The 15,417-nt window shown below is 41.7% G+C and overlaps 1 protein-coding gene across 2 annotated transcripts in view; it reads right to left on the bottom strand.

The window, feature by feature from the left end:
* snphb (syntaphilin b) overlaps positions 1-15,173 on the bottom strand; it is a 40,911-nt gene extending 25,738 nt beyond the window's left edge. For both annotated transcript variants that reach the window (XM_075476216.1, XM_075476217.1), the window contains exons 1-2: positions 15,040-15,173; positions 2,279-2,412 (exon numbers count right to left, since the gene is read on the bottom strand). In XM_075476216.1, the coding sequence (XP_075332331.1) occupies positions 2,279-2,328 (50 nt within the window). In that variant the 5' untranslated portion in view covers positions 2,329-2,412; positions 15,040-15,173. The remainder of the gene's footprint in view (positions 1-2,278; positions 2,413-15,039) is intronic.
* Between the last annotated feature and the right edge of the window lie 244 nt (positions 15,174-15,417).

The following is a 15,417-nucleotide window of genomic DNA, read 5'->3' as shown; positions in this document are numbered from 1 at the left end:
TCTGTCTACTTTAGTGTAATATAGCCTTTAGTGCAAGTAAAACACACTCAAAGTTACAAAACCCAAAGTGGCACCAAAGAGAGATGAACTCCCGCCTAGAGGAAAGCAGCTTTCTGATCCAGGCTCGTCTTCCTCGACTTGATGACGTCACCATGAAATACATTTAATACCTGCCGAATGACATGAATGAAACAGCACGAAACACAACAACATTTTTTAACTGAGCTGACCAAGAGGAAGCCCTTAAAGAGAAAGGAAGCAAAAGCTAAAACAGGGGGTTACAGACAGAGTAACAAGAGTTGAGTTCAGTTTGAAAAAGTGTTTTTTTTTTAATATCAAATCACGTAAACACATTCTACTAATAAAACTAAAACTGTAAAGCTGTGAACAAGCACAATATGGGACTCAGTTTTTAACATTTGCAGTGTGAATTATCAGACATGATATGAGTAAGGTTTACAGTAGTTATACATTAAATAAAATGACACAGTCATGAGAATACAAAGCCATTTTCACTGAGGTCTTCACATAAACACTGGAAATCCATGTTTGGTTGAGGGAAAATAGAGCATGGTGTGGACTAACTGACTAATTCAACATTTTCTTGTAATATTGGCACCAAATCTATGAACTAATTCAAACATGTGGTATACAAAGAAAAGCATGAGAGCGATTTCATACTGTTATTAACTTTGCAAACCCTTTTCTGGGCGTATCACAGCTACCATCTGGCAATAGAGGCAGGGGACACCCTGGAGAGGTCACCACGGGACCACACGGAGCCCCCGGTGATCAGGTTAGAATCACCAATTAACCTAACGCGCATGACTTTGTAAATACCAGAATACATGAAGAGAACCCGCAATGGAACAGGGAAAAATGCAAACACATGCGGATTAGTCAAACTGATAATATGAGAGTCCCTTTACAGCTTTGCTCATATCTGCAATTATCAGTTTAGACTCGTCAAAAATTCAGTGGTTTAACTTTTTTAGTGCATTTGAGACAATCACTTATCCAAGTAAATACACTGTGGGAATCCATATTATAGCAAGCGCCTCCCCCTAAGCTAAGTAAAGACAGAAAATCTTCCGCTTTTTTAATTTACTGTCAGTCGGTCCCAAAATGACTGAGTTTAAAGGGAACTCCATCAAAACTGTTGGAAAAGCTCCAGGAGAAAATTGCGAAATAGTGTTTACAAAGCAATGGGTGGTAACTCTGGAGTTTATTCTTCTACACTGGAGAAAATGCTAAATATTAACAAAGAAAAGGCCATTAAAAGTTCAATGATTTTAACAGATAAAAATACATATAAATATATAAAAAATAAAACCCCTGCTGCCTCAAAGCTGGTGGTCAGATGATGCCTTGTCTGCGTTTTCAACCTTTGCTCATATGCTCCCATTTCGTTCCACAGTCCAAAGACATGTGGGTTAATTGGTGATTGTAAATTATCTGAAGGTGTGAGCCTGCATCGGTTATCCGTCTCTGTACCCTGTGATAGATTGCCAACCTCTCCAGGGTGCAGTCACCTCTGGCCCAACGTAAGGAAGTAGCACCTTCCTTGAAGGAAAGAAATGGTTGGATACTTTTAATTATAATTATTTTTTGACACGTGTGTGTCAGTGTCACCTCTTCTGTTTAATTCTGTGAACTTGTGGCTCACATTTGGCAGCCAGGCACCCAGTGGGCATGTGATCTCATATTGGGAGAAACAGCACGACAATTTGACCAAAATTAAAATTAGATTTGTTCAACTGCAAAGGTGAGAGTCGACATTGATGCATAAACTGAAAATTTAGCTTCACTCTCTATCAGTAGACCAAAAAAAAAAAAATGCAGCAAAAAGTGCAGCTCCAAATTTAAAGGAAGAATCCTTTAAATGTGGTGCAGCTCCAAATTTGGATATGGCGCAGATCCAAGAACCTGGCTTTTGCCAAGGACTGCAGTCTCAAAGTGCCCGTTAGTTACAGCTGTAATGCACTTTAAAGACCCTAATCTCTGCTGCAACTCCACATATTCCTGTTAGTGGAGGTTTAGAGGGACAATCAACATAAAATCAGTCTCTACTGGCACATATTATGTGCATGTTTCTGTCTACATCTGCTGGCTAAATATTAGCACACATGGATTTCGTTTAGACTCAATATTTCCTCTGTCAGGACAAATAAGCAATAAAAGATGTTCCTGACAGTCAACTGTGCGCAAAATTACTTCAAATATCACAAGTGAACACAGGCACCCAAAAACAGGTTAAATATCCTTGCTGACAACCTACCGGCGAGACCCCGACGTAGACCTCCGATTGGCTGGAGCAGAGGCAGACATGGAGCCAGACAAGCTCTCGTGTAACCTTGTGTTTCTTCTGTTCTTACTCTCTCCCTTTTATCTTCAGCTCCGAGAGCCTGGAGGCTGGAGGGAAACAGACAAATAAGCCGTGAGTGAACACAGACACTCAGAAAGAAGAGTGGGCAACAATAACTGCAGTGATCATCCCCCGTGTTTGAGGCTCCGGATGCTTCAGCGTGCAGGCTGGAGCTGCTGACTCAAGCTGACACTTAGCTGGCTGGACATCAGAGTTCAGCAGCCAATCACCTCCCAGCCTTATGGAAAGGACGAACCAATCAACGCTAATCTTTCTCATCTCAGGCCAAATACTGTTGGCTGAGGTGAGTGTTGGGAACTGACATTTGCACCTGCATCTGCACACGTGTGTGCGCTCGTGTGTGCCTCTTTGGTTCAAACCCAAATCTAACTGTGATGGTGCAGGGAAGAAGGCAAGGCATCTTTATTTATATAGCGCATTTCATACCACAGGCAACTCAATGTGCTTTACATAAAGACAAGGCATTTAAAAGAACAGCATAAAAACAAGCAATTTACAAAAAAAAGAATAAAATTAAAGTACAGTTAAAAGCAATCAAAGAAGAGGGGAAAAAGAAAAATATAAACTCAACCATAAGCACACCGAAGAGAAATGTTTTTAACCTGGATTTATAAGTGCTTACAGTTGGGGCTGATTTCAGTTCTGCTGGTAGTGTGTTTCAGTTGTGTGCAGCATAACAGCTACACTGGAAAAAAATCAGTCTTACCAAGTATATTTGTTTCATTTCTCGTTAAAATATCTCATTACACTTAATATAAGACACAACTGCCTAACAAGTATTATTTCAGCCAGATATAGGGACTTTTTTGAAGACAATACATCTGGAATATCTTGTTAAATGAAAAAGTCTTGAAAACAAATTGTTTTGAGTCGGATTTTTATATGAAACAAGCTTTTTTTTACATTTGAAGAGGTTTTTAAGCTAATTTCAAGATCACTTTTAACTCAAAAGTCCCAAATATCACATCGTATTTCAAGAAATCTTGACAAGCCGATTTTCACTAGTTCCATTGGCAGATTTTTTTGCTTATTTCAAGCAAAAACGTCTTCTATTTGTTGTTTTTTTACTTATTTTTGGAGGGGCATTTTTTCCAGTGTAAAAGCTGCTTCACCGTGTCTCGTTTGAACTCTGTGCTCCACTATCTGACCTGAGTCAGCAGATCTCAGAGTTCTACTGGGTTTATACTCTACCAGCATGTCATTCATGTATTCTGGACCTAAACAGTTCCGTGATTTGTAGACGAGTAGCAGAACTTTAAAGTTTATTCTGTAGCTGACCGAGGACAGAAGGCAGATTGTCTCGTACCTTTAATCATGGAGCCCGTCTGTACCCAACAATCACTCAGTCTGTTTAAAAAGCAAGACGACGCAAATATGTTGCAAATTCCTGCCACAGCCGAGGATGTATGCCAACCCAAAAAAAACATCCGGTCTATTTCAGGAAGGACAAGCGGGCTACGAGAGGAAAATTCACATGAAGGGAAAAGAGGAGGATTATTCTCATCAATAATATATCACACAACTTGATGGACCCTTAAGTGCCAAGTTTATCTTTGTGAGTAAATGCAAGGCACCTGCTGGGAGTCAGCTTCCTGCTGTAATCAGCTGTGCTTTCTCTCTGCCATCCATGACCCCCTCAAAAAGCTCTTTTTATCGTCCAGAGAGCAGTTATTCATTTCCTTTCTTGTTATTCATATGCTTTAATCTATCTTTCACCATAAAATCAGCCACATGTTGAAAAGATGACCAGATACTGTGTGGAAATCTGGTATAATCATATATCCTAAACATGTCTCATGCATGTCCCATGCATGCTGGGACAGGAGCGCCATCTTCCAAGGAATGCTCTGTTTAGCATCATGTGCCTGGCTGGTTTTTGTTTGGACTAAAGAAGGGACGAGGCATGCTGCTGAATGCTAATCAACAATCAGTGCTGGTCCATCATTTGATCCTCCTGCAAAGTCAAACCACTCCCACCCCCTTTTTGGAGTAAATTAATCATCATACTTCCAAATACATTCAGAGGTACGTTTAATTCTATGGTCAAGGCTGTGGGTTGCATGAGTCACTATTTTGATAAAGATGTTTTGCTTTTGAGAGCCGTTAAAAACTTTTTTAATAGAATAGATCTGTTTAGCATTTGGTTATGAGGAGTATAAAATAACTGAGATATGATTTTAGAAGATTATCCTACAATTTGAGCACATTAACACTTAGAATGAAGCATCTGTGTAAAGGACACCCTCAGAGCAAGCACAGTTAAGCTAAGAACCTTCAAGCAAGCTTGACTTTGCAGGACACACTGGAAAAAATGCCCCTCCAAAAATAAGTAAAAAAACAACAAATACAAGACGTTTTTGCTTGAAATAAGCAAAAAAATCTGCCAATGGAACTAGTGAAAATCGGTTTGTCAAGATTTCTTGAAATAAAATGTGATATTTAGGACTTTTGAGTTAAAAGTGATCTTGAAAATAGCTTAAAAACCTCTTCAAATAAAAAAAAAGCTTGTTTCATGTGAAATATGACTCACAACAATTTGTTTTCAAGACTTTTTCACTTAACAAGATATTCAAGAGACTGCTGGGATAGGCTCCAGCCCCCCCCCGGACCCGAGCGACGGATTCAGCGGTATAGACAATGGATGGATGGATGGAAGATATTCAAGATGTATTGTCTTTAAACAAGTTCCTATATCTTACTGAAATGGTACTTGTTAGGCAGTTGTGTCTTATATTAAGTGTAATGAGACACTCAATGAGACAAATATACTTGGTAAGATTTAGATTGTTTCCAATGTGTTGTGTAGTATTGGTATTCCTTCTACAGTTTTTCTCTGCATTGTGTGAACTGGACACAGAAAGGCGGCAGGATCTCCTGCCCCAGCTGCTGACACATTAGATCAACCCACATCAGAGCACAAGCATGCAGGATTTACTAAGTTATGTAACACCATCACAGCCTGAGAGAGATGTCACACGCAAGCAGGCTGTACGCTGACCAGGCAGAAAGAACAGAACAGGTACAAGAAGGAGAGAGGACGGTGAAAGAGGGGGAAGCCGATGGGACGACAGGAAGAGGAGGAGCAGAAGAGGTGGAGATGTTATGCAGACTGAAGACAGACATGATTACAGACACACACACAAACTCTGCACAGTTATTAATCTCACTGTATGTCTGCAGCAGAGGAGACGCTGCAGCGTGGCCTAGCTTTCTAAGCACAATGTGACCTTCACGAATCCCTGAAAGTCCTGCAGCTTGGTGCTATGGTGCCAAAGTGATATGAGTAAAACAGTGAGGGACTGACTTAAAACATGCATAATGTGTGAAAAGGGTGGAGGGGCAGTGTTTGCACTGAGCAGACTGCAGCGAAAACACACAACTCACGACTTCCACTGCATAGGAAGGGAGGAGGCGTGTACGCGTGAAAGTGTGACTCACACAATGCTCAGGAGTCTTAATCCCATCCGAATGTCAGCAAAAAGAGGTTTACAAACTGTTAGACAGCTCTTCAGGGACTGCAGGTATGCGTCGCTCATCCTGAGTCCCGACGCTTCGCTTTCTGTTTGGTGTCTGTCAACAAGGAGCACTGACTTGTGTTTGTGGTCGTGTTATATCATGCAGGTGGTCAATATTTCACTGCGTAAGAAGGATGAGATGGTGACTTGTAATGTGACCGTTGCATTGCCTCCTGTTCCATTGGAACAAAACTATTCATCCAATCTCTTTGGTACTACTAAGTCTCATCAAGTATCTGCTGATAGGAACAGTTTGACATAAGCCGCATTCGGACAGTTCAGTTTAACTTATTAAACACACGCCGGTTGTGTCCGTGTCGTATGAGGAAACATTTCAGCCGTGACAACATGACAAGGGGCGTAGCTACTGACCACCAAACACCTCCGTCAGATGTGTTCCTATGGAAACCAGATCAGACCCAGCTGAGGAGAAGGAGCTGAAATGGTTCCAGGAACTGAGGGCCGTGGTCCCTAGTTCCTGTATGTGCAAATGCGGGGAAAAAAAACGGCCCCGTTCCTGAAAAGGTCATAGGAACTGCCAAAGGTTCCTACAGTGGGAATGCAGCTATGGCTGGATGAAAATGACTTAGCTTTTAGTTTGAAGTAGGAGGCTTTCTTCAAAAGTGAAAAATCAGCTCACACAAGCTTTTTTTTATTGTTTTTTTTAATATAACATTCAAGTTTAAAGTTGTGTCGTACAAATATAGAAATGTAAAAGAATCTATGAGCATTCAGAGTGGATTCAGACTGCATCTCAATAGTAATTCAATTTAGTTTACAGGACACCTATAAGCACTGTATGAAAGCTTATTGTTTTTGTAGCATTATATTAATCCTTTAACAAGGAAGTAATGTAACGTTAATCACAGCTGTGCTGACAGAACATGCTGACTCCCACAGTCCAGAGGTTGCCAGATTGGTTGAGTCATCCATTTATGCGCCTCGAGTTTGAAACAATGATCCGGAGGAATCTGCTCTAACCCGAGGGTTTCAAATACTGCTGTTTGTCAGGATCCCTCAGTGTCTCTGAGAAGTGCACAGTGTCCTTTGCAGTCGGTGCCCTTATTCACCCATCATGCCATTACTAAATGCTGACAGCAAATGTTTTCATTTATCCCACAAAGTTTACCAAAGAATAAACCAGTTGTCCTCATAAGTTGGTCGGATGGGGGACGATGAAAAGTCACAAAATTTCTCGATTGTGCTCGGGCAAAACGGTTTCGTTTAAAATAAAATGAATCTGGCATGTTGAACACTAGTGCTGAAGGTTTCCCTCTGAGTTTCCCTTTTTCAGATGTGAGCGTTAGAAAAGCCGCAGAGACAGAGAAGGATAAATCGGATGTGGATCTTCCAAACCTTTTTTTAGAAACATGACAGCGGTTGACACAATTAAATTTCAGTTTTCATTAAAATCATTTCAAAAAGACTTTTGTCCTTCCTTCTTTAAACGTCAACTTTTACATCAAGCCGTCTCATTTCCCTTTGCCTATTGACATGTTGTGTTGTGTTTACTGACCCTGTTCTTTTTCAAATCTTATTTAAACTATAATTTAACCTGCAGATTAAACTCTTGAGTCTTAAAATCTCTTTTTCGGCAGTGCTGTCCAAGGCAGGCAGCAGCTAAATAAACCATCAAAACTAATAAAAGAAAAACAGTGTCGCCAAGTTTTCACATCGGTCATCATAAGAAGGTGAAGCTATGATCAATCATAACATTTACAGTCAGATATTTCTGTATCTACAATGTTTAAAATGGGTTTAAATTTGTTACTTTTTTTTCTTAAAATGTCAGAACAACCAGACTTTTCCAGTTTTTCTACAGTCTATCTATGACAGAAATGTGTATTGATCATTTGCCGGGTCGTAGGTTATTGAAATGAATCCTGCTTCTACACACAAAGTGCCAAACTCCACAAGGAAAGAGCTTTCATCTGGATTTAAATGCATCTGTGGGATGAACGCAGCGCTGCAAATCTCTCCACTCGATGAGATGATGACTCATTCTCATATTTAGATACACTGCAGAGTCAGCAATTTCTATTACTGCGTCTATAAATATTCACAGGATTGGGCAGAGCAGGAGAAGGTTAAAGTAATGAGTGTGAAGGTGACTTTACTTATTTCATCATGACAGAAGTTCCTTATATGAGGGAATTTTATGAGTGATTATGAATAATTTCCACGTAAACAACAAGTTAAAAATAGCATGAACCCTGGTGTAATAAAACTGAAAAAAATAGCTTTGGAAAATGTTGGAATTTAGTGAATTTAGTGTTTTTATGTGAACTGTAGCCAAGTTTGGTCACTGCAGTCTGCAGTGCGGCTAAAAGGAGAAAACAAGACAAATGGGGCTCTATATTAAACTCAGAGGTCATTAAGCTACAGATCTTCTGTTTTTTGTCATGACATCAGCAGATTATGTGCTATTTTATTAAGTTTTTCAGAATATATAATAGGAAGTCCAATCTTAATGTTTGGAAAATGTGTGTTCCTAAAAGTTTTATCCTGCTGAAGGGCAAATGAAACAAACTGAGGCAAAACATTCTGCATGGAGACACAACAGCATTATAATATGGATGTCATCTTATTCGGTTTTATCTGACAGAAGAAAAACTGAATCTTTTACACGTTCTTCAAGAATACACCTGCAACTATGCATGGGAATTGTTCATATATCAATATCGATTCGGTTCCTTATCAGTTCTCTTATCGATTCTCATCCACTTATATTTAGTACAAATGGCTTTGGTTGCAGTAAAACTTTAATTTCAAGTATGCACCGACATTTTATCTATTTTCTGTCATTTTACTTTTCCCTGCCTCGATGAAAGGGGGAGCTACAGGTATGCGGGAGCCTGTCCAGACTCATGGCAGACATGCTTGTTTCCTGCCGTTTCCATAGCGATAGTGGCGCGCCAGAGAAATTTATACTATAATTTTCTTTCAGAGTGAGAAATACAATGTGTGGCGGGAGTGCATGACAAAAGCCCGAAAAGCGTGACTGTCACGCTCAATGCGTGAGACTTGAGAGCGCTGCGTTACCTTCGACTTTTGAGACGAAAGACGCTGCGCCACAAGCTCCCCCGCTTAGCAGCGTGTCAAAGACTTTACATTCGTGCAAAGTAACTGCATGGTGTGTGGTCACATGTTTCAGCATGATGGTATTTCTCCCTTTGATGGGATCAAAGCTCTGCACGTGTTGCAGCTGGCTTTAGTATTGTCCTTTTTAGTGAAATATAACCAAACTTTGGAGCGCTTCTGCCTCGACGCCATGTTGGAAACATTCTGAGCCAAAATACGAAGTGTGCACATGACGTCAGCGGAACATATAAACGGGATCGTTAGGCAGGCATTAACAATTCCACGGAATCGAACTACTGGGAGCCGGTTCCCATCCCTGCCTGCAACACATTCATTTGATAAAATATGTACATTTTCAGATTTATTTGTGCTTTAATGATGTGGAAGTGACACTGATTGATTGATTGACATAGTGTGCACCCCACCCCCAGCTGTCCTTCCTGCTTTGGCTGCAGCAGCTGTGTTGCTTTCAGCCTTTATTAGCCTGGAAGTAATCAAATTATCGTTTTCGTTTGGTATTACAGTTTTTTTTCTGCTTACAGTTAGCGTAATGTTCAGCTCATGCAGCTCCAGGTCCACAATTGTGATTGGTTATCTGACTCCACCTGTTTTAGATCAATGTGCACATATCCAGAGCCAGACAACCGGGGCTGACATACTGAGCTGATAACCACCCTCATGATACTGCTTAGTAACACTGCTTATTGTTAGGGTTAGTTAACCCAGATAACCAGAAGATACACTGGTTATGTTGAAATGCTTCAGTGCTCAGGCCCCTGAGCTACAAGTGGTGTTGCAGAGTTGTGAGTGAGACACTCACAGAAGAGCACTTCTGTGTTTTAAAAAGAGCAGCAAACAGTGGTGTCACTTCGCTATATTGATTTGTTGTTGGTTGCAATATTGCAAAATCAACAGACAAAAGCCCCAAAATCCCCAACTGGACAACGGCACCCTTAAAAATCTACAGTATATTGTAGCCGGTGATCAAGAATAACAAGTACACGGTTTCTTTGAGCTTTGGCATCTCCCTGTGTGCACGTGTAGGTTCTCTCCCATAGTCCAAAAACATGCATGTTGGGTTAATTGGTGCCTCTAAAGCCCTATTCGGACGGGACTAGTTTAATGGGGGGACCTGGGGTAAAGTAATAATAACCGGGAAATCTAGTCCCGTCTGAACGCGCCATGTCAGTAAAGATAGCGGAGTATGTCGGTAAACTTTGCCGAGAATTCTACCTCCTGTGAAACGGTCCGGAGTATCTACCATAGGTAATACTAATCCCGTGCGAATGCGACCTTCGGTAATAAGTACGGAATATGTCGTCACATCCTTTTAAAGAGAGAAACAATTAGGTGTGTCTGTTTGCAAACATGGAGGTTCTGGATGAAGCGCTGCTTGCAAGCACGCATGGTCGGCGCCATGTCTGTTTACAGATGGGGTTTACGGAAGTGAAATGAAGACGTGCATAGCATCCAGGATGTGACGGTTGTGCGTAACCAACAACTCCTCCCATATTAGATGAATATTACAGGGATTACTTGTCCCGTCCGAATTGGTCATTTCTTCTCCCTGGCGTCGTCTGGTTAACCAACATTACCATACGTCCCCCCATTGAACTAGTCCCGTCCGAATAGGGCTTAAGTTGACTAAAGGGTTTAGTGTGAGTATGCACGCTTGTTTGTCTGTCCGGGTTGTACCCTGCCTCTCATCCTGGGACAGCTTGGAACAGGTTAAAGCGGGTATGAAAATGAATGAATGATCCAAACACTGGCTTGATGAAGAGTTGGCATTGTTTCAAGCGGTTCATTGGAAATGCATGCTGGAACATGTGGACTGCACATAGACTGCAGTAAAGGCAGCTGAGCTGTGCAATGTCAGTTACTCTGTCAATCATAGAATAAACTAAAGAGGCAGCACTCAAGCAGAGTGGACAACAGAATATAAACTCCATCCAACAAGACGATTGCTCCTTGGACATCCTTGTACTCCGACTATGTAACTGGGGTTGGGTTTTGTACGCAGGCAAAAAAGAAGTCCAATGTCCAATACCTACAGATTGTCGGTTTATTTTTCCAGCTAGCAAGCAAATAATACAGATACAACTTTCCTTTGTCCTCTGCTTCTTCTCTTTCTCTGGTAAAAAAAACCACAGGCCCCATCCCATTCCATCCTGGTCCTATACCAGTCCCTATATTTATAGGGAATGAACCCACCGTTCTTCCTGTCTAATTTAAAACAAAGAAACAAAAAACAAACAACAAAAAATTATTAACCTAAAAATAAACTCTGTAAATAACCCCCCAAAATATAAAGTAACCCAAGAATAAATTTGAACAAAATTCAAAGTAATGAAGATAAGGAATAAATAGCTCCAACACTCAGTAAATGCAGGCTGCGAATGAAAGCATAGACTTTATCCAGTGATTTTTCTTTTTCTTTTTTTCCAACGACATAAACAGATCAGGCCAATCCTGCAGAGTCACCCTACTGCTGCAGTGAATGCAGAGCAGCTCAGCTAGCGTCCTGCAGAGCCCAGCAATAAGCTACTGCACAGCTCTTACCGGACTATAAATCAACCATCACAGAGAATAAAGAGGGGTAAGGAGCGTATCTGTATTCAAATATGAACAATATCTTCAATTATTACCAAGAGACTTGGTCTAATTTTTTTGATTCAAGTCCCAGCAGGGGCTATTAAGGGTTTGTTTCACAGTTTCCTTCCACCCACTCACTGCATAGGATTTAGCTCTCATTAGTCTTTGGGTAAAGAGCACTTCTGATCTGCATTTAATCAGGCCAGACGCCCAAAATACCAAATACACTGTGGACTCGTCAGGCAGCAGTGACTGAAAGCATGCCAGGGGGGGCTGCGGCCTACATGATCATTACAACCCTCTGTGTGAACTATTTCACTCAAAGACAGGACAAGAAAAGAACATCAATGAAAACAGGAAACCAATATTTACTTCTGTATCTATAGTGTGGGTGGAAACTGAAGACTACCTGCATTGATCCACTCATTTCTCTCCATGCAGTGCCAATTTATCCAAGCTGACGAGGATAACAGCTGCTATTCTAAGAGCTGCGTGTTGTGTTACCATAACTGTTTTGAGACATGAATCTGAAGGCATCGTGGTCTCTTTTCTACATAAACAATGACGGTAATCTATACAAATACATCAATGTACTCGTTTCAACATGGCCTCTCCTCTCTGTGTGTCCCATACAGCAGACAACAAGAAAGAGGTAGAAGTAGAGACTCCAAAAAACATCAAGTTTTTAACCTTGTCAACATCTCAATAGCATGTTTTTTATGTGCTACAAGACATATGAGCAACATCAGCCTTGATCAGTGTGGCTGCAGAGCAGATCCATCAAAAAAATGCAGATAAAGGGTGTAGAAAACAAAGGCAAAGGGTCCCTAACCAAGCAGCATGTAATGAGTTGGGAAGGAGACTGGATTTCTGTCATATTACATCTCTAAGAAGAGCTGAATAGAGTGTGATTGTGTGGACAGACATATTGAATGTAGCAGCTTAAAGATTGACAGCTCAGCATTCGTGTGATAGAAATGGGGATTGGGTTGTTAGACTTGCTCGATGTGACGTGCCTATAGAGACCTGCTGTGTTATGAAATATCCCTCAACTCCAAACAAGCATTAATAAACTTATTTTGGTTTTACATTCCTTACCTTTCCTGTTCTGACTCACACAGAGTTTTGTGCTGTTTTTCTAGCAACAGGCTGCTGGTCCATTTATTAAACTCTGTTTGAGCACAAAACAGCAGACAAATACAGTCAGCAGCCAGACAGTGAACATACTGTGGTGCAGCTGAAACCAGACTTCAATTCGCCCCAAAAAGTTCAAACAAACCTGTTTTAAACAAGGATAAAGCTGCCTCATGAACAGCTTGTACATGTTCACATGTAAACACATGCTTAAGTGATGTGTTTTTTCTCTTTTTGGCTCATATTTGCATTCGCTTGACGATTGTCTTCACAGCTGGATGTATAACAATCTGTCAGTTAGGGACAAAAGACATCTCTGATATCATAGAGGAAGCTCTTCTGTCTCATTAAGCCTAGAGCCATTTTCAAATGTCTGGTGCTCCCAAACCAGCTCGTTCATCTTTCCCCTCCCAGCAACTCTGCTAGTAGTAAAACCTTCGCCTATTAATCGTATAGTGAAAACAGCTGCAATAGATAGGGTCAGGGACGTATATTTGCTGCTCACAGATAGACATCCTGCGTCATCCTCTGCAGCAAAAGCTGCCATCGAGCTAAATGGTGTAATTATCTTCACAACCAACTGTCCAGCAGGGACTTCTTAGCCACAAGCTCAGCACTCAAGAGTAATGAACAAGAATATTTTGCAGAAATAAACAATAAAAGAAGCAGGTCATCCTGCCAGAACACACATTTACCGATCCATGATTCTGTTTCTGGTTGTAATCACGAACCAACACAAGGAGGATTAGAGAATTTCCCATAGCAGGTGCATCTCAGCTAACGCCATGCTGTGAAACGACCGTCACCATGGCGACAGTGTGTCCGCCACAAATGTGAGCAGAAGGAGCGATACTATTGGCTGAGAAGGCTAGGGAGCAGGATGAGGGAGGGAGTCTGCAGCTGACGAGACGGCCATGCTGCAACAGGAAAGGTGTCCTGAACACAGAGGACAGAATCCGGCACAGAGCTTTGACTTCAGAGCTTTGACTTCACTCTCCTCGCCCTTGTGTGGCGACATTGTGCAGACTGTAACTGAGCTCATTGATAAGAAAGAGTTCATACGGTGGGATTCCTGAACAGGCCAAAGGGGCCTAGCACCCATGTAGTCAGGGACCTTTGGGTCTGTCAGCCTGATGATTGCAGGAGTCACAAAAGAACCGGAGAGAAAGCGACAAAGAAATGCAAACTTACCGCAAAACGAAAAATAAGAAAAGATGGAAAAACAACCACAAAGATGAACTACACAAACATAAAAAAAAACTAAACAGATTTAAAACAACACAAAACACTCCAAATGAGGGACGGATGAATAAATAAACAGGCACCTTAGGCAAAAAAACCCCAAAACAAAACAGCGTAACCATGCATTTTCTAAAACTTAATCCAGTCATTCATTCTATTTAATTTATCTTTCTACTAAAGAAAAAACAAAAAGGGAGGGGGGCCTTCTAACCCCTTTCCCACAGTGCGTTCATTAATGTCTATATCCAATAATTTAATACAATCTGTGTGTATTTTGCATTACAACTCATATAGAATCATAGAACCCAGGCTATATGACAGTAGCCTATTCATCCCAACTCTGTCCTTTATGTTTTCACACTCTGTATTCAGATGAACAAAAAAGATATCTCAGCTTTTAGCTTTCACACACAGGAAGAAACAGCCATCAACAAACGTTGAGTCCGTCCTCCCTGAAGCTGGAGAAAGCCGATATGACTCCAATAAAAGCCACACACAAAATGAAGTGACTCTTTATCCGGCAGGTGCGACACAGGCTTCTTCGCTGAAAACCAGAAATGCTGCAAGGTCAAACTGCAGCGCCAGGCAACCTGTCACGACTTTGCTGCGTGCAAACATGGATGACACTTGGTGTTTAAGGTACAGCGAGCCGCTTCCTCACACGCAGCCAAGGAAGCAGCCTGAGACGTTTTTAGTCTTAAAGAAAAGTATAACTAAATATAGCCTGTAGTGACGCTGCAAATAGTGAAAAAAAGGGGGAAAAAAACAGGCTCAGACTTTTACGCTCAAACACTGGCGCACAGGATGACAAGACGCGCAAACATCTGCCGGAGCGCACTGCGCAGCATCCCTCCATCAGCTGCACCAAAATAAACAGAGACAGGAAATCGCCTGTGGAGGCCCTCTACTGAACAACCAGCTGCAAATAAACACCACAATCCGCACCTTTTCTGCACGGTTACTCCATGCGTCCATTATTTGTAGTCACTGATGCAGACCACTGCCTGTCCTCCACAGAACAACTGCTCTGCCGCGGCCAATAATGGCACCCATGGCATCAATGAACAGAACATAATCGGACTCGCTCACCTGCGCCCCTAATTTCTGTGGCGTTATTTATCCGTTCACGCTTCCATCGCCTCGATTGTCATCGTTTCCCCCGTAGTTCTTCGCCAAGAGCTCCTCCTGATGGAGCGGGGATCTTGGCTCACACGCCCGGGGAAAGAGTGGAGCGGAGTAGGGAGGGAGGGGTGGGTCCAGGGGGGGATGCAGGAGGTGCGCTAGATGGGTACCGGGTGAGGAGACGCACAAGGGTATTTGGACGAATGCATCTGCGTCACGTTACGTCGATTTGTTTTTAAAGGGATACGCCATTAGACGTTGAAGTTGGCTTCCGATTCACAGCTTCCGATTTTCGAATTAAAGGGATGGGCATTAAGGGCCATTTCACGGCTTTGATCCAGACTG

The sequence above is a fragment of the Odontesthes bonariensis genome, chromosome 10, assembly GCF_027942865.1.
Source record: "Odontesthes bonariensis isolate fOdoBon6 chromosome 10, fOdoBon6.hap1, whole genome shotgun sequence".
In the NCBI taxonomy this organism is placed as follows: Eukaryota; Metazoa; Chordata; class Actinopteri; order Atheriniformes; family Atherinopsidae; genus Odontesthes; species Odontesthes bonariensis.
This window is presented reverse-complemented; position numbering and strand designations above follow the sequence as displayed.